At 39.2% G+C, this 27,180-nt stretch overlaps 1 protein-coding gene across 1 annotated transcript; it reads right to left on the bottom strand.

Moving 5' to 3' along the window:
• Nucleotides 1–27,166, bottom strand: cnot6l (CCR4-NOT transcription complex, subunit 6-like). Its single transcript, XM_067572477.1, has 12 exons — nt 26,979–27,166; nt 23,241–23,362; nt 21,004–21,190; nt 20,401–20,486; nt 20,176–20,265; nt 19,930–19,998; nt 17,002–17,159; nt 15,487–15,641; nt 15,161–15,312; nt 12,784–13,011; nt 10,393–10,595; nt 1–6,757 (listed from the first exon to the last, which is right to left on the bottom strand). Exons 2-12 carry the CDS (start codon nt 23,350–23,352, stop codon nt 6,536–6,538), a joined length of 1,662 nt encoding a protein of 553 aa, XP_067428578.1. The 5' UTR covers nt 23,353–23,362; nt 26,979–27,166; the 3' UTR covers nt 1–6,535.
• Nucleotides 27,167–27,180: the final 14 nt, after the last annotated feature.

Genomic DNA, 27,180 nt, shown 5'->3' with positions numbered 1-27,180 from the left:
TCTTCAAAAAAATGACATTTTTATTGCCTACAGGAGGTGGGGAGAGTCAGGGGGTGAGGACACATGATACAAGTGCTGCTGAGCATGTTTGGTTTTTAACTGAGGTGTAACAGCTCACATATGAAAACACAGCTGTAGCCTTTGTAGAAGTCCATCATTCATTCATGTAAATATCACTGCATCGATACGGTGGGGAAACGTCTACATATAACAGTGTCGTAACTGTAGTTTGTGTCAGAGCTGGATCCCCGGGAGCCACTGTGGCCCCCAGAACAGCTACTATCACATCACTTTTGTCTCCAAGATTTCAGTTTTGCATGAAAACATTGGTTTTTATGATCTTCTTTTTATTTGCATTTGCTTTTATGTCATCCCCCCCCCCCCAGTATAGCACTTAATAACTTCAAGAAAAGTGCTATACAAATAAAGTTAATTATTTTCGTGTCTTTATATTTATTATAAAGAAGATAGCACAAGTCAATTCATAGAGGGAGATGTAATCCTTAAAATTGAAAGTGAATGCAAACATAGGGGGTTCCTCATTGGTCGGTGGTTAAATTGTTTATTTATATTTTAAGTGGAGTTATCTCATCCTGTTTTTGTATAGTTATAAAAATAGGGTAATTTTGCCTATTTGACCAATTTTAAACCTTTTTATTTAGTACTTCATGCAGTTTTTCTTATTTTTTGGGAGAGTGTGGAGGTGTGAAATTACACTTGGGGACCCAAATATGTTTCATCCAGCCCTCATGACTTCAGAGAGCAGACTTTGATTTTTACTATATTGACTACCGTGCAGTAGTAACCCTGCAGGCACAACACAAGCCTACAGGACCTCTATAAAGGCTATATCTGTATCTGTATCTGCATTTGTTTCGTCAGCACCGCCATCTACGACTGACAAACTTTCACTCATCCTCGCAGGCCAACAGTAACTTAATGTCACCGCAGTTTCGCACCTTTTTTTTTTTTTTTTTTTTTTGACATTTAACTGTCAAAACATGAAGCACACTTTGGCTTCCATAGTACAAACTCTGCTCTGGCAGCTCCACACCACACACAGCTGCTGGTTTTCATTCCAACCAAACACTCACTGGCTGCTTGCTGCTGTCTGCGCTGGAGGCTAAAGGTTGGATTGGAAACAAAGGTGGTGAAGAGCTGCCGGTCTGGAATCTGAAACCAACACAAAAATGGTTCTGACATATTACAGGTGTTAAGTCTTTCAAATCCTCTTTGAGAAATAATGTAGCACCTTGGTTGGTGACTGCTGGTGGCTGAGGATCCTCGCCCAGTTTCACTTCACCACCATTAGCACACATGAATAAAACAAACTTGCTGCACAGTGACGAAAGGCAGCAACTTTAACTGTTTTTCTAGCAAATCTTTGAGGAAATTTCTAGAAATAACAGCCTTTTATTCCTTGTTCTTGTCGCTCTTTTGAGCTGACAGATGCCTTTTTTTTCTCACCAGATTTCAATTGTAAAGAAAAGACAAGAAACTAAAACATTATTTTTCCAACTTCAACTGATTGGTTGAGCTCTTTGAAATTTTGGTCATTGACATTGTTGGTTTTGATGCTGACGTTGCTGCCTTTCTCCTCCTCTTTTGGTGTCACTTTATTTCATCAAAGTCCTTTTCCCAGAAATGTAAGCAGTGTATTAACCTGTGGTCGATATTGTAAATACCGCCAGAACTTACTGAAAATATTCTAGACAACACAACGGATTCGACTCAGATTCACATGTGCATAATCTCATTTTTAATCAGAGATATTTGGTGTTTGTTGTGTATTTTAACAGGTTAATACACTGGGAATAAAACATTTACCCTGAAAACTTTCTTAGTTCAGATGCAGCAACCTTGGCCTGGTTGATGGCCGTCAAATTCAACTTATTGGAGCAGATTAGAGACGACAAACCCTTCGTGCAAACGCTAAATGTTTTTTTATCAGAGAATCCTCATTTTCTCCAGAATCGTTGGTGTCTCATCGGCCACCAAAAGACTTTTTAAAACAACCAGCTTGCTGTAAAATCTAGACTACACCTGAATGCACAACTTAACAGTGTTCAGAAAATAACAAAAATTAAAAAAAGAAACAAACAGGGCCAGATATTGAACAACAGGATTTTTTTTTTTTTTTTTTTTTTTTTTTTACATTCAGAAATTGCATGCGATGATGGCTGTGATAATCCTGTGGAAGATACAGCGAGCTCTCGCCAGGGGGCGGGGGGGAAACCACTAACAAGTAAGAGTGTGCATTTTGGACATCTGGTAGAAATTACTGATAGAAAATGAGGAGGATTTGTCCTTAATGTTATGGATACAAAAAAGCACTTCGATTCTTCTTTTTTTTTTTAAATGGAAGTGAGCAATGATTTTCCTGTTTCAATTCTTCATGATCTCATCCCGAAAGGTTTCAGAAAGGATTGGAGGGACGAATGGGAAGGATGGATGAAAGGGATAGATAGATAGATGATGGATGGCTGGATGATGGCGCTGGGTTAATCTCTGAGCGTCTTGGTCTCATGGGCAGTGCTGCTGTCAGAGAAATTGTACAAACTAGGCACGTTGTTTGTAGAAAAAGTAAGTGAGGTGTGCTCTAAAAGAGACAAAATTAACAGGTCAAAATGCTTACAGGTAATGATGGTTGGATATTGTTGGAAAACAGTAAAATAAGTGGCTGTAGATGTTGGATGATGTGTGTGAATGTGGAAAAACCTTTTTTTTTTTTTTTGGGAAACATTAAGCAGACAGAAGAAGAAACCAAAACAGTTTAGATTAAGCGTCATCTCAGAGCGTTAAAAGCTTTGAGATGACACTTAAAAATGAATGGAGAAATAAAAGCCATCAAGACAAACTGCTTTCAAACCTAGAACATTTATCTTTTTTTCTTTTTTTTCTCAAAAACTTGGTAATACTGATTCGTACAAAGTACCAATTGAAAGACTGTATGTTAGTGAGAGAGACACAAAATGCCCGTCGTTCAAAAACAAAGTTGGACAGAGATGTTTTTTTTGTCTCTACAGGAGTGACAGAGACAGGTGGAGGTGGTATTCACATATGAGCTCTTAGTGCACCGGGCAAAGAAAAAAAAAAAAAAAAAAAAAGTACAACACCAAGTATATCTTTGATTTGTGAGAAAAAATACACCCCTTTTTTTTATCGGAGGTGGTACATTCCCCTCACAGATGTGAAAAGACGCCCCGTCATCAAAGACAATTTAATTTTTTTTTTATGTACACTGTTGTACAAAATCAGAAGAAAAAAAAAACCCTGTGAGGTGAGTTTAGGAGTGAAGTATAGGCCTCAAACTGCTCACAAAGATCAACTCCACCAAAAACCGGAGGGAGGTGTATCCGTCAAAGCGTCAAATCATGTGCAAATGAAGCAAAGCCGATACTGCCCGTCCAGGCCGGTTAAACTGATCCGACTGCGGTTTAAAGCTGAGGTTACAGGGTGCCGTGTTGTGCTGACACCTTTCATCCCAAAAATTATGGCTTTTTTTTTGTTTGTTTGTTCAAATACTGAACAGAGAAAATGTAAAAGTTTTTATGATACACTAATTCAATCTCAAAGAATCAGGGCTTCCTAGACACTACAGTGTGAAGCGTGTCAGATATGTTAAGCACTGTGAGTGTGTGTGTGTGTGTGTGTGTGTGTGTACAGCTGTAGGCAGCTATTGGAGAGTCCCCCCCCCCCCCCTGCATAGTTAGGGCTGGGTGTCGAACCTCAATACTGTTTTTTTTGGCACTGACCAGAATGTGTCGTCATAGCACCAAATATCAAAGACTGCCATTGCTGAAAGCTGGTATCGAATGTCCGGTCAAATCTGTGTTTTATTTGTTGGATATTTACTGATTTTAACTGATATTTTTTTAGACTTGTATGGCTGTTTGTCTTCAGACATTTCACATTTGAGAATTTTTGTTAAATGGGGGAAAAGTTTTGAAGAAAAACTTTTATATTATTGAAAAGAAGGTATCGTTTTAGTATCTGAACCAAAAAACTTCTGTCATACCGGCAGTAGTACTGAAAAATTTCAAACCCAGCCCTACAACTGCATTCATTTATCTCGTCCATCCCACATTGATACTTGAGTTTTTTCTCCACGAGTCGTACAGCAAAACCAAATAACTACATTTTAAAGTTTATCTGAACGTTTTTTGTTTTTTTTGCAACTTCTGACGGCTCAAAACTTGGACAGAGTTGTTTTACCCAAGTTTTTTTTTTTTTTTTTTTTTTTTGAGAATGGAGCAAAAGTGAAGTGCAGCAGTAGTAGTTTTTTTTTATCAAAAACGCACTCAGACGTGGGACTTTTGCAACAACAACAATAACAACATACTGTCTGTCAGTACATACATTACCTGTGCTTATAAAGGATTTTCTGAATAATAGCTTCCTGTTTGGTTTTGCTTGTACGATGTGAGAGTATTTCATCTGAGAGGTACTGCTGAATGCATAGCATAGCCCTGAGTTACAACTTACATAAAGGGCTATTAGTTCTAATCATCTGACACAAATATACAAAGTTTAGTCCACAGGAATCTAGCATTAAGAGGCTGCAACAACCAATTTTATAGTGAGCCTTCGGTAAATACATTCGACTCCTGGTCACAAATCATGAGCAGATTCTTCTCAGGAAGTTTTTTTTTTTTTTTTTTTTTCTTTAAACATTTTCTGCCACCAATAAATAAATATTGTCTTCTTTATCGACAGAGCATAAGTTACTCATTCTGGGAAGATTTCTTTGGCCAGTTGGGTGAAAAGTTGGGAAACAGGACGATACTGTTTTAAGACTGTAGGTGTTCAAAAAAGCACGACTTCAAAAGATAAAAATCTAAAGCGTCTAAATTGTCGGTCGATGTCAGGATTGTGTTACAAATATATTAATATGTATTAAAATATTTTTTTTCAAAGCAGGTCAATAAGTAAGGGGCTAATTTAGTTCCGATGCTTATAAAAAAAATTTGAGATTTGAGCGCTAATTTGGTCTTAATTTCCTGTTTGATTACTTCAACGATGCTGCAGAAAACTCACGAGTTGCATCTTTTTAAACTACAGTGAGCGTGAGACGGCCGAGAGGAACACTGATACGTACTGCAAGTAAAAATATTCAGCAATGATAAAAGAGAAAGTTACTGCAAGGTGCAAGACCCGTATTATAGAGGAAAACAGATAAGACGTGAATGCAGTAGCCCAGTAACATCCACGCAGCACGGTGAGGCGGCTTTCAGGTTGAAATTTGCTACTCAAGATAACGGATGAAATACTTTTCAAGTTGTTGTTTTAAAAAAAAAAACAACAGTAGATCGGGCAACATAATCCCAAACGATCAGGAAATATGATCCAGAAAAAAAAAGTAAATCGACAGACACGTACATGAGATACGATCCATTATTTTCCACAAGGCAAGTGTCAATCTGAAAGCCCCTAAAAACAATACATCATCAATATTATCAGTGCTGTTGTGTGACCAAACATTCATAAGACTCACAGCTGTGACATGAGATGATTTCATATTCTATTTTCCATATGAAATATACCAAATTTAGTGTTTTCATGACGTTACCTTACTTGTAAAGGACCAATTAATTCTTTTTTTAAGCTTAAAAATGGCAGGTAATTTCTCACGTCATTCAGTTTGACTTCCAAATTATAAAATTTTAAGTGTATTTTGGTGTTTCTTGGCTGATCGGAATTTGAAAATATAGACCTGTGTTTACAAAAATGTACTGATGTAAACAAACCTTTCGCATTAGCAACATTCATAACATATGATCCAGTTGTTTGTAGTGTTACTCCTCCTTAATAAAAAAAAAAAAAAACCTGTCAGTTAATTTGGGAGTCATACTGTGACTGCAGCATTAATAATATGTTATATGTGTTCACTCTTTTTAAAAATATGATTTCACAGCTACGTGAAATGAGAAAAAGAAACCAAAATGAGATGCCAGCCAATCAGCTGGAATCTGTTGTTGTAAATTTATCTTTTAAAAAAAAGAAAAAAAAAAAAAAAAAAAAAAAAAGGTTTTAGTTTAGGTTTTGTTGTTGTAGGAGCAGAATCTACAAGCTGTCATGATCATATATATCTAAGGCAAAAAAAAAAAAAAAAAAAAACCCAACAAAAAAGAAACATGTGACATTGGGGGTTACCATGGCAACGTCATCCCAAGCCCAACATTTGGTATCAAGCCTTTTAAAGGGGAGAAAAAAAATAAAATAAAATAAAACATTTACAGTGTGCAAAAAACACAAAAAGGAGCAACAACAGGCGAATACTTCACTCCTTTTGGGAAGGTGTGTCTGAGGGTGGAGGGTGGTGGTGGTGGTGGGTGGGGGGGCGGGGGCTGGGGGGGGGGGTCGGATGGTGTCTGAGTTTTAACATGATCGGTAAACTGTACAGGGTCCTGTATAAAGCTGGAGAAGGAGGAGGAGGAGGAGGAGGAGGAGGGGGGAGGGGGAGGAGGGAGGAGAGTGTTTAAAAAGGCGAAGAGGAGGGCGGTAAAAAGGGTGGGCGGGGCTCTATCGGGCTGCACTACCTGTGGACCGGCAGGTGCAGCCCGTTGAGGGGGTTGAGCGGGTGGGGCAGAGGGGGGTGCAGCTCCAGCTGGGCCAGCAGGGAGAAGTGGTCCGAGGGGATGTGGGGGTGGGGGCAGCCGGTGATGTTGTTGTCGATGAGCCACTGGCTGTCCAGCGGTCCCAGCAGGCCCAGGACACTCATGTGGGTTTTGGAGAAGAAGATGTAGTCGATCACGCCCTGCAGACAGGAAGACATCATGTCATCACAATGTAGCGTTCAGGGCCGCGTGTCAAACTTAAATACTTTTTGGGTGTAATACTTAACTGAATCTGATCTGATATGTCCCTTTTCAAACAAAGTTATAGGAACACATGTTAATGTTAAGTACCAAAGTATAATTTCGGTATTGATGCCTCGTTAGGGGAACTGTCTTTACATCATTATTTAAATCCTTCAAATAAAACGCTGAACTGATGATTTGATGCCTGTAGGGAAACTCTTTGTATCATTTGATATGACTGATGAACATTAATTCCAAAACAAGAGACTTCAGAAGGCACAGAAACTTTTTGTTTTACCTAAAAAACCACCACAGGACAAATAATGAAGATTCATCAAAATGTTTAAGGCTGACAAACCAGAACAAGTCCCGATACCCAGTGTTTCCCCACTAATAATCGTTTGTGTTTGGGAGCTTTTGTGCAGCGCTGTTCTGAAACCTGAGTCAGCCTTTGTGTCGTTGCCTGGGAAACTCTTGATGTGATGCGAGTGCCACTCACTCACTCACCGCAGAGCGAGAGCATGAGCGTATGGGATGAATGCAGGTTAGCTAACATGAGAAGAGAAGAAGCTGTAACGCGGGTGACGGACAAACAAATACATCATCGTTTTACTCCAAAACTCTGGAGCCGAGCAAAAATACAGAAGTGGAAGAAGGGGAGCGGGGCAGCTTACTTTTATGCAATAGGCCAAATGCAGCTTATTATGTCATCCTCTCCTTGACATCACTTTTGTTTTAAGTCTTAAATATACCGAGCAAAAAAAAACCTTGAACACAAATACAAATTGCTGACCGAAGCCGACCACGCAAATATACAATCCAACACGCCTCGTCTCTTTGGGGGTTTTTGGTGCGTAACACCAGGCCTGAGAAAAATTGTAGGGGAAACACTGCCGATACTAATACCGATACCTGACCTTTGGGTACCGGCTGATACCGAGTACTGATCCGATAGTAATGTTTAATTAACAGGCTGTATAACTAACTGTGTGGAAGAGACTGGGATCATTGTTTTATGTGTGAGGCTTGACTTAAACACTGTTTTCCTAACGTAACAAATAAATACATGGATATAAATTACTGAATTGTTATATATTAAAATAATGGTATCTGATACCAGATCAGCCCATTGTCACCAATACCTGATCCAGCTATTTGAGTCATTATCTGACCGATATCCGACATCAGTATTGTTATATCTCTAGTAAGTAGGGAGACCTGAAGAAGAACCTTGTCCAATTAAAATGTTTATCTGTATCTATCAGTTTTTTTGGTGTGGAAAACATGAGCCGAATCAAATCACAAAACAATTCAAACTTGAGAGTTGTAAACTTAAGATGAAGCAATATTCTGCAACTTTATGGTTAACGTGAACTCAGAAACAGATCATGTGACAGCAGACAACTGGAGGCAAATATCAAAGACAGCTCAGCCTGCGGTGTGTTTTTCAGCAGATATAAAAAGAGATACATGTTGATGTTTGCATAAAGGGACACACTCGTCAGTCTTAAGAGTCTTGTTCACTTGCCAGCGATCCAATGTTGGTCTACGATCACTGGTAACGTCACCAGTAAAAAGCCCGTAGAGTCTTTCCAGACCAAAACGAGCAAAAAAAAAACCTTCTCTGACCAAGATTTGCAGCTCAAATCAGGTTGGATGACACCAATTAGCTTGATTCATTTCATTCAGTTCTCCAAGGAATTAATTTGTTTATACCAAGAAGTACACATGTACTAAAACATTGTGAAATACCGACATACAGAGAAAAACCGAACTTCTTTACGAAACAGAAACTCTTTGTGGGTTCCTGAAGTTCCACAAAGGAGCCAAGAAACAACAGTAGAAATGTGGTCAATGTTTCTGTAAGTGCGTCTGCATGTTACAGGTTTGGGTAAAGACGGAGCAACGGCTTATGTGGCAACTTGGCTGCATGACTCATTACAAACCAGAGCAGAAACCACAATAACTGTGTGAGAAGTGCAAATCTAAACACAATCGACCACGCTTTTGCCACCAACGCATCTAAAAAGTGTAAAAAAGAAAGTTGTGCTGCTGCGTTGGAGACGCTGCAAGTTTTTTCCATTTCCAGTTGGATAACGCAAAGCAAGACACTCTCATAATGACAGCAAATATTTCACATACTAGTGTATTAATTAATCAAATGGAAAATAAAACTATCACGCCATCTCAACACGAGTTTCTACCACCCACCGTTACACTGCGAGTCCTCCAACAGCCTCTAACTGTCAAATGCAGAGATTAAGATCCTGAACACCCACTCTGTCTTTATTGAAGTTTATGGCAACTTAACTGATTCTTGGCACCAAAGCAAATAAGTTGCAGTGTATTTATTAGGGACGCACGCTATCAGTATCGGCCGATAAAAGCTCTAAAATCAAATATCTGCATTGGCCTTGAAACGAACATCTCTGCCGATTATGAGAGGCCGATTCTGTTGACGTCTCCTCCGCCGCCGCCTGACTGTGCTTCCCTCCACGGACTGTTAGAGCTGCGATGTTCGGCTGCACAGATAGGAAACATGTTGGCTGACAGGATGTACCACTCTGTTTGGGGGGGAGAAGGGGGGGGTTTGGTTTACAACGGAGGTCGGCAACCGGCGTATTAGACGCATCACCGCCACCTTCTGCTCCGGAGTGAGGACCAGAGATTTAATCCTGAACATTAAAAACTCTACTGCTGCAGCCCACTTGGCAGGTTCATCAGAGTTTTAATGCTTCCTTCATAAACTGTCTTTCTTGATCATATTTAGTGCAATCTATGCATCTCTGCTTGCATGCCAGCTGGAAAAAAATATGTGCATATATCGGTATCAGCAATCAGCCACAATGAGTTGGAAATATCGGCATATCAGATATTAGCAAAAATTTAATTTCCTGCCTGTAAATCAGGCTGAAGAATCGTACCAGTGGTTTCACATGTTTTACACAAATTACTGCTAATCACATTATTTTCATTATCGCTAATCATTCTGCAAAAACAAATTTGTTCCATTGGTTTATTTTTGCGCACTTAACAGGAGCTGCAACTAATGCTTATTTTTATTATCAATTAATCTATCGTTTATTGTCTCGATTCAGCGTTTGGTCTATAAAATGTCAGAAAATTGTGAAAAATGTCGATCACTGTTTCTCACTTTTGTCTCGACCAACAGTTCACAACCCGAAGATGTTCAGTTTACTGTCACAGACTAAAGAAACCAGAAAATATTCACATTTGAGAAGCTGGAATCTGAGAATTTGGACATTTTTCTTTAAAAAAAGGCCTCAAAATAATCGATTATCAGAATAGTTGCTAATTAATTTTGTGTTGATTGACTAAACGGTTAATTGAGAAATTGTTGCAGAAAAGTTACATCACTGACGGTGATGCAGTGCATTACTACGCTACTGTAATGTAACTTTGACATAAATTTGGTCATTAAAAACTTGCAGCTGGAAGCTGGAAGAGGCTGGAATCAGGGAATTTGGACGATTAATCGATTATCAAAACAGCTGGCGATTAATTTAACAGTTGGAATCTGATCGATGAATCGTCGCAGCTGTACGGTGCAACGCGTGGAGGCTGTTTCTACCTTGAAGTCATATGTGTAGTTGGTGTAAGGCATCAGATTGCTGTCGTAGGCGCTCTTCAGCTGGAAACTGTGTGTGATGCTTCCGTCTGAGTTGCCGTTCTTGCCGTTGCAGCTGAAGTTGGTCAGACATTCATTGTAGCGCAGCTCCTTGAAGTCCTTGTGGTTCTCGGCCACTCCTCCGTTGCTCAGGTATTCTACCACACCTGGATGACACAAGAAGTAACGTGGATCATATTAATAAACATTCATAAACAAAAAAAAGTTAAGTCAAAAAAAAGGTGTCAAACAGTGCCGCCATCTGTTGGCAAAAAGGAAAACTGCAACCAATGATGGGCAAGAAAATGAATTCATACAAATTTAAGAAACATTTAAGTCAAAATACCAACATAAAACATTACCTCACATTATTTAAGCCATAGTGACTTCATGCAGCTTCACCCTGCACTTCATGTTATTCTTCATTAGCTTTTAATAAATACATTAAACTGTATTTGACAACACAAACACATTAAAATTGATTTAATGGCGTCTGTATAAACAGAAACCACATATCTGTGTCATTTCATTATGTGTTCATGTGAGTCAACCCACAACCACGGTTGAAACTAACAATTATCTTTATTATCAATTAATCTGTAGATTACTTTCTCAGTTAATTGATGAGTCATTTGGTCTACAAAATACTAGAAAATGGTGAAAAACACTGTTTCTCAAAGCTCAAGATGACTTCCTCAAATGTCTTGTCCACAACCCAAAGATCTTCAGATTACTGTCACAGAGGACTGAAAACAATTAATGTATTATCAAAATAGATGACGATTCATTTTCTAGTTAATCGAGTAATGGTTGCAGCTCTGGCCCTCACACTGTGGCAGCTCGGTGCTACGCTGGCATGACGTCGTCACAACTCCTTCATTACACTTAATGTGACAAATAAGTTGTTAGACTTATGGCTTCTGGAAACGTGGCTTGAAATCATAAAAATGCATATATGATATCAAAGTTGCATGTGTCATTAAGCATCCATCTAAATGAAAATAAACTTTCATAACTATTAGAAAACTGAGCTCAAAAACAGCTCATTTGGCTGCTCAAACCATTTCTCAGGACTGTGTGGGCGTGTCCAGATCATGTTTGATTGACAGCTCACTTTCAGCTCAAGTACCGTTTTATTTTCTATTCATTCACTAAAACGTTTTACTGATATGGAATAAAATACAAAATCTATCAAATGGACCCTACTTGGTTGAAAGCTTGAATAATCCACTAACTAACAAACTAGGTTAGACCACCTGAAACTGTGTTTTTATTTAACTATACCTCCCGGAGTATGATGCTAATCGTTTTAGCATCTTCCATTCACTTACATGAAACGGTTAGCATTAGCTTAAACATTTTGCTATTAACTACCAAATCTATCAAATGGACCCTACTTGGTTGAAAGCTTGAATAATTCACTAACTAACAAACTAGGTTAGACCACCTGAAACTGTGTTTTATTTAACTATACCCCACGGAGTATAGCGCTAAACGTTTTAGCATCTTCCATTCATTTACATGAAACGGTTAGCATTAGCATTGCTATGCTACACTTTTGAGCTACTTATCCACTCCGTGATTAATACAGATTTAGATGGTGTAGCCAAGTCTGCTAGTTAGCTTAACACAGTAACTTTTAAACCATATCAGGCTCATTTGAATTCTCATTCTAGCTAAAAGCAAAGAAAAGTGCACTGCATTGCACCACAATGCACCACAACAGAACTTTTCACATAGAGCAGGTCAAGACCGTACTCTGTAAATTAAAGAGTACGGTCTTGACCTGCTCTATGTGAAAAGTGCCTTGAGATGACTTCTGTTGTGATATGGCGCTATATAAATAAAGATTGATTGATTGATTGATTGATTGCATTGTTTTCTCATGAGGGAGATGAGAGTAAGTGTTGTGAAGTCAGCTTGGCCGGATAGCCACGTCAATCGTCTTTCTCTTAAATATGATTGGGCAGGTATTTATTACGTAATAAATTCCCTGGTTTAGCCCCGCCCACCTGCAACCCAGTAACAAGGGAAGGGAGAGAAACTTTCTAAAGAATTACATAGACTATGTCAAAGGCTATGTTCTCATACTTTTTAGGTGTTTACTATATGCACATTAGATCCAAAATTACATGATTAATAGCAAATCATGGATTTGCCTTTCCAGGGGCTTTAAGACTATAAAATGAAAACTCACTATTTAAGTTATTGTTGAACTTGTACTGCGGATTCTGTGTGAACTAAACCACGTGAGATTAATAAATTAAGAGAAAATATAAGTGTTTCTTGTCTTATTTACAACCACAACCAGCATGAAGATATTAGACAGTGAGATGTAAAGTGAGACGGTCTCACCGGAGTCGGGCAGCGAGTTGAGGTCAGCACACAGGACGATGGGGATGGAGGATGGGTCGGAGGTCGGCGAGCCGGTCGCCACGGAGCCCGAGGCCCTCTCGGCGATGCTCTTCAGCTCCGACAGGAACATCATGGTTTGGATCAACTTGACGTCCGAGTACTCGGGGTCCCAGTGCATGTGGGCGTTGGCCACCAGGACCAGCTGCCTCTCCAACGGCGGCTTCATGCCTGAAAACACAAGAAGAAGAAGAAGAAACTGGATTTAATTTTGAATGCAACAAATATGCAGGCAATGAAAAAAAGAAAAAATGAAGCGGAACTGAATAAAAATCAGTACCAATATATATAACTGCACATTTATAAAAGACGTCAAATATTTAAGAAAAAAAATAAACTGTTTGTAGGCGAGTTAAGAAAATAATAAAAATGTCAAAACCTGAAAAACAGTTTGTAAAATCCCCCAAACATCCCAAATAAAACCTAAACATGGTCTTGTTTTGGTTCCGTAGCTCTGATGCAACTTTAGAAACCCAGAAGTGCTGAGACAGTGAAATTTAATAATTAAAAGGGAAGAATGGGATTTACAAAACGTGGTTACTGCATGTCTCGCACTGCAAAACTGATTAACTTATAAATAGTGATCATGTGATCAAACCACAACAGAACGGATTTACGGTATCAAACTGATCTTGGTGGGAAATTAAACTATTTTCATACATCGTCCTTCAAAAAGGGATGTCCTGAAACTTACCGAAAGAAATATTCTGCAGCTTTATTTATAAATGACAAACCACTCTTTTGTGATATATTATTTAAAGTATAGGTTCACATTTCTTCTTTTTTTTTTAAGATTATTCTTTTGGCATTTTATTGGATAGTGAGCAGTGGGTATGACATGCAACAGACAGGTGTCCATATGAACAGTGAAAGAGGTTTTCCTCGCTGTAATCATTCCTCCTGTTCATACTGGATATTAAAAGATCCTTCAAATGTGCTTTCAATGTAAGTGATGGAGGCCAAAATCCACAGTGTGTCCACACAGTCATTTAAAAGTTGACGTGAAGCTTATATTCAGCTTCAGCAGTCTGAGTTAGTCATATCAAGTGGATATCTGACACATTTACAGTCTTTTTAGCATCAAATTCCCTCTTTGTGTTTCCTCAGACAGTGTTTCCCTGTTGAGCTGCAGTGGAAATATAGTAACAAAAAGAGGAACTTTGGCACTAAAAACACTGTAACGTTGAAAGATATCTACTTGATTTGACTCATTTGGACGCTGAAGCTTCATATTAGCTTCAGATAAACTTTAAATACATTTTTTGCACAGAGGGAGGACTGTGGATTTTGTCCCCCATCACTTCCATTGTAAGTACATTATGAAGGGATCTTCTAATGGTCAGTATGAACAGGAGGAATGATTACAGCAAGAAAAACATGTTTCAATGTTCATTTGGGCTCCTGACTGTTGATTTAAGACCGACTTGAAAAACTGTGAACCCGTCCTTTAATGCTCAGAGAGTTTGTTGATTTATAAAATCAAGTCAACTAGTGACACCTTGTGGCAAAAAATCATTACTGTAGACAAACTTTTTCTCTATTTTTGGCTGCACAGTTTTCCTACTGTGTAAACATCGGTCCAAGTATGTTATTATACATTAACAATACGACCATGTGTGGTTTTAAAATTCGTTCATCTGGAGAAACAGATGTTTGGAGATCGATTCACATCTAGATCAATAAAACCGTGAAGTTATTTAGTGGGTAGCAGAGCTGAAACAACTACTTTACAACTATTTTTTAATAATCGATTTAATTCATTTTTCCAAGAACAAATGGCAAAAATTCTTTGGCTCCAGTTTTAAAATGTGAAAAATTGCTGGTTTTCTCTGTTTTTGAATTTGAATGTCCATGGAGCTATTGAACAAAATCAATGAAGACAGCACCTTAGGGTCTGGGAACTTGATATTTCTGACATTTTATAAGCTAAATGATTAACTGAAAACAATAACTGACAGATTATTCGCTAAATGTTCATATTTAATTCATTTTTCCAAGAACAAAACGGAAAGTATTCTTTGGTCCGAGCTTCTAAAATGTGAAGATTTGCTACTTTTATTCTGTTCTATATGTTTGTAAAATCAATGAAGACATCACCTTAGACTCTGGGAACTTGATATTTCTGACATTTTATAAACTAAATGATTAACTGAAAACAATAACTGACAGATTAATAGCTAAATGTTGCCGTCCCATATTGTTATTAACAACCCTGGATGCTTTCTGGGATGCTGGAATACACGGTTGAGTCTCCACAGGTAGTCGATAATATTGTAATATTCTGAAGATATTTCACTGAGTAATATCAAACCGTTCTTACCGCCGGAGAACATGTCCTTGTTGACCTCGAGCAGAACGGCCACTCCGATGTTGTCTTTGGTCATCACTCTGTTCAGCATGACCTCTGACCCCTCAGAGTTGGCCATGGCCACCTGGTTGAACTCCACAGTGTGTTTCTGGACCAACGTAAACCTGCAGAAACACAAGAAATCCAAACGTAAACATCCACTGAAGGACTTTGAGAACATATAAATAATTTTTCTTATATGCAACACCTGCCTTCACCACAAACACTCAACTCATAAATCCAAACAACAAATATATATTAATATTCCATACAGTACGCTCTGTAAAGTATAAACTCACTTCTCGGTCTTGAAGAACACAGCGCAGCCGTCCACGTGTTTCCTCTCCTGTTCCGACACCAGTTTGGCACGAGACTTTGGACAGAAGTAGCCGTCGTAGCCGCGTTCCTTTAGTGTTTCCAGAAACATGGTGTAGTACTGCTCCGTCTCGACCTCCTGCACACACAAACACAAACACACACACAGCAAGAAACATCAGCTAAAAACACTCAATGAATTGTGAGTGTACTTTTAGACAAACTAATAAATAACTAAAAACAATTCAGCTATTTCTCCACTAGAATTTTTATGCTTTCAAGCTAAAATAAACTTAGTTTCCTGTCCTGAGGGAGGGAAACTAAACTGAGGACAGTTAGTCGGTATTGTCTAACTCTTCGTCTTCTTCTGTAGACAATAACTCGGTTGTGTCGGCCGGGGTGAACAGTCGGATACGCCGGATCCATGTGAGCAGTTGATAGCAGCCGTTGCAGAGAACAGTCTGATAATCACAGCGCTGAAGAGACTGAACAGCTCGATCGTTGGGCCTCGCGCTCTGCTACGACGGACGCACTATGATTGGTTCGTTACATGTCAGCGGACGAGCGGACGGCGGGAAGAGACGTCCATCTTGTTAAAGGTCACGGAAAGTGAGCGGTGAAATGATACAATCATGTGAAATTATAGCCGGTCAAAAGCAGGTTTCCCTTTTCTATCAGATACTGATGAAGTCAGACAGTCTCTCTTCTAGTCTAAGAAGTTATTAACGAGTATTGATCCTGTGTGGCTCAACAGGAGGGTTGCAATTAACACTTATTTTCATTATTGGTAAATCGATTAATCATTTCGGCTATAAAATGTCAGAAAATAGTGATAAAAAGACTTAAAAGCTTCAAATTCTAACATTTAAGAAGCTGCAAAAATAAAAAAAATCTACATAATTGCCAATTTAATTTTCAGACAATCAACTAATTGATTAATTGATGCAGGTCTAACTAATAGCACTTTATCTTTTACACTCTGTCTTGCTAAGTGTTACTTCAAAATAAAACATGACGAGAGACAAGGTTGTGAACTTTTCTTCAAAAATTTTCAAAATAAAAGTTTTTCAAGAATCCCGAGAAAAAAAAAAAAAAGATCACAGTAAGTCCTGACTGTCAGAAGATCGATGTGAAATGAGGAAATAATCTCAAAAAAACTTGCAGCAAAGACGTTACAAACAACAGATATGAGGTTTAGAAGTTTACTTACAGTTAAGACCTGCAAATAAAATATTATAATAAAGGATTGAAATGTCTCTTCATCAGTAAAGTGTCAGAAACTTATTTTGTCCAGATGCTGATTCTGGCTGTTTTTTTTCAGGTAAAGACGGAATGTAATAAAGAAATTATAATAGAAGCATTTAATGGTGTTGGAAATCTTTTGAGACAGAACTTTATTAGAGCAGCCTACAAAGAAAAATCTTCCTCTTTCATGCTCTGATTACTGTCTGCTTTGTTAAAGTGGAAAATGTAACGAGGGAAAGTGAAATGCCTTCTACCTGCAGGCTGATGATGTCAGCGTCACAGCTGGTGATCTCCTCCATGATGCCTTTCTTCCGGTATTCCCAGTTGAGAGCCCAGGATGGGCAGTAGCCATACAGCTGTCGCGTGGCGTATTTGTCACACAGCACGTTGTAGCACATGACTGTGAACGTGGCTGCAAGAGAGGAAGGAAAAAAGGAGAAAAGACGATGACCAAACAGCCCCGACCCACCGACCGACAGATAGATGGAGCAGAGTGTCGGTAAAATTATCCTCCAGATCTGTGTTGGTTTTATTTTATTCTTCTAGTGTTTGCTTTAGAAAAGCAAATCTAAAAGTGTTAATTTACTGAGTAAAGCAGCCAAAGAGAGCAAAGCAAACATTTATTATTATGCAAATGATGCTGATTTTACTTTTAGAAAGATATTCGACTGAGACATTTAATGCACTTTTTGTACTTTAGATGAAACTAGACATGAATCTTGATCCACAAACCTTCAAACTTCATGAACTGATTTCATCTCAAAAGGACAGAAGACTTAGTTTTAAAGCTGCAACAACAGAATTTATTTCAATATATTGATCTTCTTGGTCAGTTTTCAAGCAAAAATGCTCAAACCAGTCTAGTTCCAGCTTCTAAAATGGGAAGATTTGCTGCTTTTCTTTGTCATATACAACAATAAAGTGAATATATTTGGATTTTTGGTCTAAATACAAGTTCCTGAGCTGGAGGCAATTATAACGAGAATTTTTCACTATTTTCAGACTGTCATTCATAGACTAAACATTATTTATTGATAAAATAATCCACAGATTTTATTGACCTTGAGTCAGAGCGCTGTGCCTTTTTCCTTTATCATGTCAGCAGCTTCTTCTTCTTGTTTTTTAGGCTCCAGTCTGTTCAAACCTGCGACTGAAACTTACGCCGAGGCTCTTTGTTATCTTTTTGGACCTCTAAACAGTTTTTTTTTGGTCAACTTGTGAATGTGTTTCATAAATAAAGAATGAGTTTGTGGCCTGAGTTTCATCGTACTTGGCAACTGCCTACAACAACTAAATGAAACTTCACACCCCCACCGCCCCCCGCCCCCCCCCCTCGGATCACTGCTCCAATAAGCCTGCAGCCTTTAATGTTTTGACAGTTTTTTTTTTCTTTCCACGTTTTTGTTTTCAGACCAAACTGACGCCCGACATCACAGCTGCGATGCTCCGGGCAGCTTTACATCTTGGCAAGTGACAGTAAAATACTTCCAAACCAAAAAATCCAGTAAGGTGATGTCAGTGAACTAAACACAGCACGCTCGTGTTCACCGAGCCAGTCGGGTTTGTGATTTACATCCAAGGAAATCAAAAGAATGAGAATAAAAAGATTGAACACTACTGAGGGAAGCCATATAAGACATATAAAAATATTCTGCAGTTTGTGTCTTTTTTTCCACAAAAAGTTCAATTACCTAAAAATCCTTAAAAATACATAAAAAGAAATGTTGAGAATGTTGATGAGTAAACGGGGACTTTAAGGAAGCGGTTCCCAAAACCTGTTATGCTTACGACCCTGAAAATTAAACAACCCGACAAGTTGGAGTCTATTAGTTGTCAGCAGTTCAACCAAATAATAATGTTTCCTTCCAAGATTCTTTCATTGAAGTGTTTTTAGGGGCCTGAGGAGTTAAAAAGTATCCCGTATTTCAGAAGGAAAAATATAAAAATAAAAAAATGTTTTCCTTTCTTACCCTTTCATCTCATGAGAACTTGTGTTTTTATATTTAAATGTTCTATCAGAAACTCCAACAACTATCACAATTTAAATTGGACAAAAAAAGGAAAATGAATAGTTTGTCAGTTAGCGAGGATAATATATCGTATGTATGTGATTTAAAGGACCAGTGTGCAGGATTTAGTGGCATCTAGTGGTGAGGTTGCAGATTGCAACCAACTGAATAACCCTCCCCTTCCCCGGTCCCCTTCCTTTCCTTCCTTTAAGTGGGCAGGAGAACCTACGATGGCTGCAAAACTCCCAAAAAATGCAAAACACCCTCTCTAGAGGCGGTGTTTGCTTTGTCCATTCTGGGCTACTGTAGAAACATGGCGGTGCAACATGGCGGGCTCCGTGGAAGAGGACCTGCTCCTTATGTAGATATAAAGGGCTCATTTCGCATTTCAGAAGCGGCTCTCCGCTCCGCTGCGCTAAAGATAGGCGCCTCGTCTATTTTTTACGGAGGTCGCTTCAAGCAGCACCGAGCAGATCGAGCTGGGCAGGAAGTCAGACACAGAAACAGCATTGAGCATCTGGTCAATTTCCAAAATAAAACACCCCGTGCAGACTCCTGGTCGTATATCAACAATAAACGCAACTAAAACAAACGAATAAAGAAACCATTTAACTACGTAGCCTACTTAACCGTAGCAGAAGCACAATAATCAAGGAAAATGACCAAATCAACGAAAGCTGAGCAAGTTAACAAAATTGGGCAGTTTAGTTGCCCTGCTACTGCAGTAATTACGGTAGCCTTAAGGGACTTTGACTAGGCTGCTGTAATTACTGTAGTAGGAGTGCAACTGACTTTAAACGGCGGAAGGCTTCCCCGCAGTGAAGACGCTCCGCTTCTGACACGCTCCCGGTGGAACAGGGCGCTGCGCAGAGGACGGAGCGAAACCGCGTCGGAGCCAGAACGCGGTGCACAGGCGCCCGGTGGAATCCCAGGGTCAGGTCACAAAAACACAATGATTCTTATTTTCAGGTGATTATACACTAATTAAAACATACTGATGAATCTTCTAATCCATTTCTGCCAATAGATCCTAAATCCTGCACACTGGTCCTTTAAGCTGATAGGAGATTCTTACATTAACATTAATCCTACTGCTTAAAAAAGTGTTTATTAAATTGTGAATGAGTCCAACAAGACGCTGCAGGTGTAACTCGCCCCTCCTGATGAACATACCTGTGGGAATCATTTGGTCTCGCTCTTTCAGAGTGATCCAAGGTCTTTGGGGGAGCTGCTCCGGGTGCACTGGAAACAGGATAGGGCGAGAGGCAAATCCGGATTAGTGCTCATTAGTCCGTGACAAACACAATGAGACGATTTACCTGCGGTGCTCAGGTTAACAATGAACCGCCGGTAAAATATGCATGAGTCCCGACGAACGAGGTGGGGCGCGTTGTAAGGCGAAGCCGCGAGGACGTGTACCTGCTAGATTGTCGAGCATGTAGTTCAAAAGCTTTCTGGTTCCGTCCGGCTCCTGGTAGAGATTGAGGATGTCTTGGGACAAAGGGTTTCCTGCAAAACAACCACATGAAAAATACTAAATATAAAAATGCAAAGCAGGAAAAATCACATTGAATCAGACAAACGTGTCTCAGAAGAAGCATTTTGGGGGGAAAAGCTGTAATAATAATGTAATAAAAGACTCACCTTTTAGCCCAAGGGTTTGTAACTGGAAAAGCCTCCCAAGTTCATAAGGCAGAACTCGTAAAAGATTGTTGTTTAAAAGCAATTCCCTGCGAGAAACGACACAAAATATACATCAGTCCTTTGGTTTCTTCACATCTAAAAAGGGGATTTTCTTTGTGTATTTTGTCAAACCATCTTCTACCACATTGTGCTTTGTTGTCACTTCAGTTTATTCATCTGGTCAAAATGTGTCTTTACTTGTCATCTTCAATTTTTTTTTTTTTTTTTGTGTTTCTGGACCCAGGAGGATGTAACTGTTTCTCATCCATGGATTTCATAATCTTCGTCTTTCTTCTGTGAGTGTTTGATGTGTGTGTTTGGATTTATCGTGCCTCTCATCACTCTGCTTTTAAGCTTTAGGCGGTTTGGAACATAATTCCTCTCAATGAATTCATTATTTTTCCAAGTCAAAATAAAAAAAAAAAAATACACCCTTGTGTGAAATTAAAGTTTTGTCCAGACAAAGTCATTAACAGAACCACCTCCAGATGTCTGATCGCCGCCGTGATGTCGGCCATGTTGCTCAAGTATCTCAGGATTCTGTTGAACTGTTTTTTCGCCTACCTGAGAGAGACCATGTTGCCCAGTTCGGCGGGCAGGCTGCGGAGCTTATTGGACGACAGGTTCAGGTAGACCAGGTTGGGCAGCTTGGCGATGTCCGGCGGGATGCGGGTCAGGTTGTTGTCGTTGATGTGCAGTGCTGTCAGGTGGGTTAACGTCCATAACGAGCTGCTCAGATTCCTGACCCGCCCTGTGCGAAAAACACACAACTGTAAGCAAATACAGGTTTCATATCTGAGCTTTGAGATCAACTGAACCGGGAGACAACCAGACTCACGCTCTTCAAGACATAACAAGACATTTATTGAACATTTCTGTCAGTATTGATATTTTTATTCTGCAGCAAATCTGACTAAATTTAGACGATTTTCATGCCACGATTCAGTTTTTATGATTTGTTTCAGGGTAAAAAACCACACACTCAGCATTTGGACCACTGTGTGACACAAAAGAGATGTTGAAATCAAATTAATTAGACATAACAAGACGTTTATTGAACATTTCTGTCAGTATTGATATTTTTATCCTGCAGCAAATCTGACTAAATTTAGACGATTTTCATGCAACAATTCAGTTTTTATGATTATTTTCAGTAGAAAACCACACAGTCAGCATTTAGAGCACCATGTGACACTAAATAGATGTTGAAATCAAATTAATTAGACATAACATGATGTTTTATGGAAATTTATGACAGTATTGATATTTTTATCCTGCAGCAAATCTGACTAAATTTAGACGATTTTCATGCAACGATTCAGTTTTTATGATTATTTTCAGAGTAAAAAAACCACACACTCAGCATTAAAACCACCATGTGACACTAAATGGATGCTGAAATCAGATTAATTAGACATAAGAAGATGTTTAATGATAATTTCTTTCAGTATTGATATTTTTATCCTGCAGCAAATCTCCACCTTTTAAAGTCTTTTCATGCCTCGATTCAGTTTTTATGATTCTTTTCAGGGTAAAAAAAACACACACTGAGCATTTATAGCACCATGTGACACTAAATAGATGTTGAAATCAAATTAATTAGACATAACAAGATGTTTATTGAACATTTCTGTCAGTATTGATATTTTTATCCTGCAGTAAATATCCACCATTTAAATTCTGACTAAATTTAGACGATTTTCATGCCTCGATTCCAGTTTTTATGATTTTTTTCAGGGTAAAAAAAAAAACCACACACACACACTCAGAGCACCATGTGACACAAAAGAGATGTTGAAATGCTAAAATTATTTTAGGGTTAACCACAGAGTGACCTACTTATTCACCTGTAGATCCTGTCAGCCTTAACTGCTCGTTAATGTAGAATTTACTCAATTAATAACATGAAAAGAAGAATTTTACTGGTCTAACTTACTGGTTGATATATCTAATATTAGATTATTGACATTATTGGCCTGATAGATCAGTTTCCACCCTGTAACTCTCATGTCCGAGCTGCTTGTTTGAAATCAGAAAAATGAAAGAGGAACCTGACAGACGCCCGTTTGGATGTTAATTATTAACTTTTCCTTCTAGTCGTGGAAAGTTACCTGATCGTTAATACTTTTTCTTTTTCTCTTTTCACATTGGTTCAGTCATAAACATTCATGCCTGGGATTGTGACACTGTCTGAAGTTGTCAATTCACATCTGGGTTTTTCAGTCAAGAATATTTTAATTATGTGGTTTCCAGATGTTGCTCTTTCTTTTCTTCATATTTGCGGGAAAAGTGACCTTTCTAGTTCGAGTTTCTGCAACACCAGAAGTTATAAAAAAAGTGAAACTTTAGCTCGTGTAACGTCCAAACTGTGAAAAACATTTATCCCTGAACACAGTGTGTGTGTGAGTGAGATGAAAATATGTCAAGGAGCTCATTGAGATAATAAAAACAAAACAAGCTCACACACAGAGAGGAAAAACATAAGATTATTTTCATATTCTGCTTCATCTCTGCTTCATTAAATCCTTCACAATTCACTTTTAAATGAAATGTCTTCCCTTCAGTAATAAGGCTGTCATGTCAGATTTGTCTTTATGTTCATATTTCTGCCATTTTCAATCTTTTTTCTTTAATTTAGTTCAGTCCTGGGACTCGGAGCTCTGCTGGTTTTCACTTTTAATGATCGAATCCAGATTTACACCTGAGCTACGAGGCCTCAGCTGGGATGTTTTTATATGGAGGCAGACCCACACAGAGAGAGAGAGAGAGAGAGAAAGAGAGAGAGAGTTAGTTAAACTGACCAGATATCTCGAGCTCAGCCCAGTGAGACTTCTTCCCATTGGCCGCCTCCTCGGTTGACATGATGGTGTAACATCTGCGGGGATCTGGAGGATCATATTTTTCCTTTGGCATACCTGTTAATCTGAAACACAAGAACACAAGAACACGTTTCAGGTTAAATTCAGCTGGCACTGATGGGTAGAGCTGGGAGTCCTTTAAAAGATTACAATACCAGTATCGATACCAGTACCCTTAAAGTGATACCGATACCAATAGAGTTCTTCACTCGATACCCATCACGTGAATGGAAGTGTAAAATGTCACCACTCCTCCTCATCCAAATGATTTTCACAGGGATAAACTTTCAAAGTGTTCAAATTATTGAAATATTTATTAAATAACTGAACAATTAAGTGTTATCACCACAGACCGTTTGGCTTGTAGCTGCTGCCGTAGTGAGCCAATCACACGTCGCAATATATCGTAGAGCGCTTGCGGTAAAATAGTCATTTTTTTTCCAAGATCTGGGTAGAAAAAGGGTTGAATGCAGGTATCGACTAACTTAAAGGTTCTGATACTCAGCCCGACTGAAGGGCAGATATTCTTCCTTAAAATAAAATGATATAAAACAAATGATACTGTAAGTGATACTGTTTTTTAATGTTTCTACTTCTGTATTAATGATGTATAACGTAGTAAAAGTGACACATTTTGGAATTAGTTTGTCTTTATTGAGGGACGTTTTAAATCATATGTTCAGTTTGATTTAGATCAGAAATCTGTGCTTTATTAACTCAACACTTCTGCTACTGACAGTTATACACTCAACACTGTGAAGCATGAAGTTAACACGTAAAAGTTGATCAGCTGTTAATTTTTCACTCTGCGTGTGTTTAAAGACAGAAACACAACCTGCTCAGACTGATCACAGAAACAAGTGAAGCTAAATTAGATTTTATGATAAAACAGCTGAAATGAATTCCAGTGATGTAAGATGAAAAATGAGGAAAATTAAATATAAAAAACAAATAAAAGAAAGTTCAAAGAAAACTGAAAAAAGCAGGTTGTGGGAAAGAAAATTCTTCCTTCAATCCTTCCTCTCTCTCCCCTGAACATTCTCCATCCTGCTGCAAAATATTTTACCACCCAAGTAGATTATTTCATAACTCAGAATAAACAAATAAATGCCTGTCTTTTCTTTTCAAGTGGCCGGTGGAGTCAGCGGCCTGAGGCGGCGTTTACCGGCACACACACACACACACACACACACACACACACACACACACACACACACACACACACACACACGGCGGCGGCCGGCTGCAGGTGATTTCCCCGTCCTGACAACGACACACACAAAGTCTCCCAGAGCCAAGAACCGAAACCACCACAGGAAGCACCTGGAGGCCGATTTCTGACAAAACCCCCCCCCCCCCCCCCAAAAAAACTGGCATCTGTGTAAAGAGCTGAGACGTCATAAATCTAGATGCTTTGATTATCAGCGTGATGGCGTTCATTATGTGATTTATGTGGACGACTTCTGTGACGAAGGCAGAGAAACCAGCTTTTGATCCGCAGATGATTTAATCCAAAAAAATGATGCCACGATGTTCAATAACTGGATGATTAGAGCAGAATAGAGACGTCCAATCAGACGGCTGCTGATCTATCACAAGTCTTACGTAAGAGCCGTGACAACTAACTAATGAAAGAAAATATCCTTAAATAAATGAATGTGTCTTTGATGCATCTCCTGCACACAAGTTTACAATTATCAACAAGTTTTATAGCTGCAATCAACAGAAAATTAAACGCCGACTATTTTCATAATTAATCGTTTTGAGTCACTTCTTAAGAAACAAATACTAAGATCGTCTGGTTTATTTCGTTTTTCTGTGACAATAAACTGAAGATTTTGTGGACTGTTTGTCGGGACAAAACAAGACATTTGAGGACGTCACCTTGAGCTTATTATTCTCATTATCAATTAATCTGTCTATTTATTTTCTTGATTAATTGTTTTGTCTATAAAGCTCAAGGTGATGCCTTCAAATGTCCACAGGCATAAGATAGTAAGTTTACAATCATAGAAAACTAAAATAAACCGGAAAATATTCACATCTGAGAAGCTGGAATCAGAAAATTTGGATGTTTTTCTTAATAAAAAGACTAAAAACAAGTAATGATTTATCAAAGTTTTCTGTCAAAATGTTGTTGTGAAGTCTTAAAAGTTGTATTACAGTTGTAAAGGTGATAAAATGTGTTGAACTGAAGCCACACGGCAGCGCTGAACAATTAATCGAAACTTTATCGGAATCGCGGTATAGCCGGAGGAGGTGCAATATTTCTTAAAAATACCGTTTTAAATTTAATATTATTGCGCTGCAGAGACGTCACAGCCTACACATCATATTCTACAAACTTCAGAAAACCTCTTTGTTTGGTACAGATCCCTGCAAACATCACACCATAATCGCTTTAATATGTTTTTCACTGAAAATCACATCGCAATATCAGTCCAAATAATCGCAATGAGGTATTTTCTGAAAATGGTGCAGCACATGGTCATCTTATCAACTCATGTTGTCCCGGGTCAGACTGATTATTGTGTCACAACAGTTTCACTCGGTGCAAAATATTATTTCCGTTTCTATTTACATGAACCTGAACAAGCAGTCATGCAACCTTCACTTATCAGGCTTTAAAGCAGGCAGCTGGAGGAGGTCTGTCCACAAACCACTCAGCTTGCAAAGTTATTTTAACTGCCCGGCCTGCCAGCTGTCAGTCTGCAGCTCTGGTTGGAGGAGGAGGAGGGGGGGAGAGGAGGTGTGGAGGGGGGGCACATATCATAAAAGTTATACTATATATGCATGACATTGTTATTAACCATTGACTTTCTGAGCAGCGTGCATGCATAGGAGCAATAGGAGTAAGGTGCAAGATGTTATGCAGCTGAGCCGCCATGAGGTTGGTTTTGAGGGGGGGGGGGGGGGGCAGGGGGGGTGAACAAGTTTGGAGAAGACTTACATAACCTGTTTACACGCTGCTGGGTCACAAGTAAGCGGCAGATATACAGCCAGCTGGCAGCGGCTCATATCAGACACACAGGCACGAAAACTCAAGTTGCAACTGCGACGTGAGATATCAACATGTAGGTTTGTAGGGGGGGTAGGGTGGGGGGGGGGGGGTGTTGGAGGGGCTGTCAATGGTCAACCCTGTTGCCTTGGCAACTGGGAGTGATTATTTTTTTTGAAAGGCGGGAGTTTTTTTTTCTTTTTTTTTTTATTGCAAGTGGAAAAAATGTAGCGATGGCAACTGCACCAACAGCTGAGAGAGAGGCGAGCATCCAAACATAGCTGAAATGTCAAAAGTGACAAGCGCGCAGCACAACGTACACGGACCGGACGGACGGGCCCCGTTCAGGAGAAGTTCAACCCACCGGCCACCCAGCTGTCACACCTGACAGGGAGGTAAACACGCCCTCTGGATATGTCTAAGAATACATATTCCAGTATTAAATCTATTAAAGTAGAGTCAACACAAAGCGCAAACAGGTGAACCGTCCAGCGCGCTCGAAGCACGGCGCTGGATTTGTTTGGCTAGCGGCTGCAGGGCGCACGCTGCCCGGGCTCACCGAGTCGAGCTGCGGGGAAGAAGGGAGTTGGTACAAATGGAAGCGGATTTAACGCGGAAATTTAACCCGGGACAGTCTGGACAAAGTGTCCGCAGCTGAAGAACAAACTCAGGATTGACATTACCTTCATTCGTGGGCGGTAGAAGACGGTTTGTTGAGTGAATTGGTAGAGACATGCAGACGCGGCTGGTGAACCCGTTCAGACCCTGAACGTCTCGGAAACAGAAGGAAGAACAACAAACGCAGCTTCCGCTCGTACCCGCACACTGCATCCACCACCGAGTCATCCCGCACCACAAAAAACATGTTCATACTGACTTTATAAT

This window comes from Thunnus thynnus, chromosome 2 (genome assembly GCF_963924715.1).
Source record: "Thunnus thynnus chromosome 2, fThuThy2.1, whole genome shotgun sequence".
In the NCBI taxonomy this organism is placed as follows: domain Eukaryota; kingdom Metazoa; phylum Chordata; class Actinopteri; order Scombriformes; family Scombridae; genus Thunnus; species Thunnus thynnus.
The sequence above is the reverse complement of the archived record's forward strand: the minus strand, read 5'-3'. Positions and strand labels throughout refer to the sequence as shown.

Coding starts and splice junctions, on each gene's coding strand:
- cnot6l (XM_067572477.1), bottom strand. CDS start 23,352: ATGCCAAAGGAAAAATATGATCCTCCAGATCCCCGCAGATGTTACACC. Junction 21,191..23,240: donor GGCTGAGCTCGAGATATCTG/GTCAGTTTAACT, acceptor TTTTTCGCACAG/GGCGGGTCAGGAATCTGAGC. Junction 15,642..17,001: donor CTGACATCATCAGCCTGCAG/GTAGAAGGCATT, acceptor TTGTGTGTGCAG/GAGGTCGAGACGGAGCAGTA.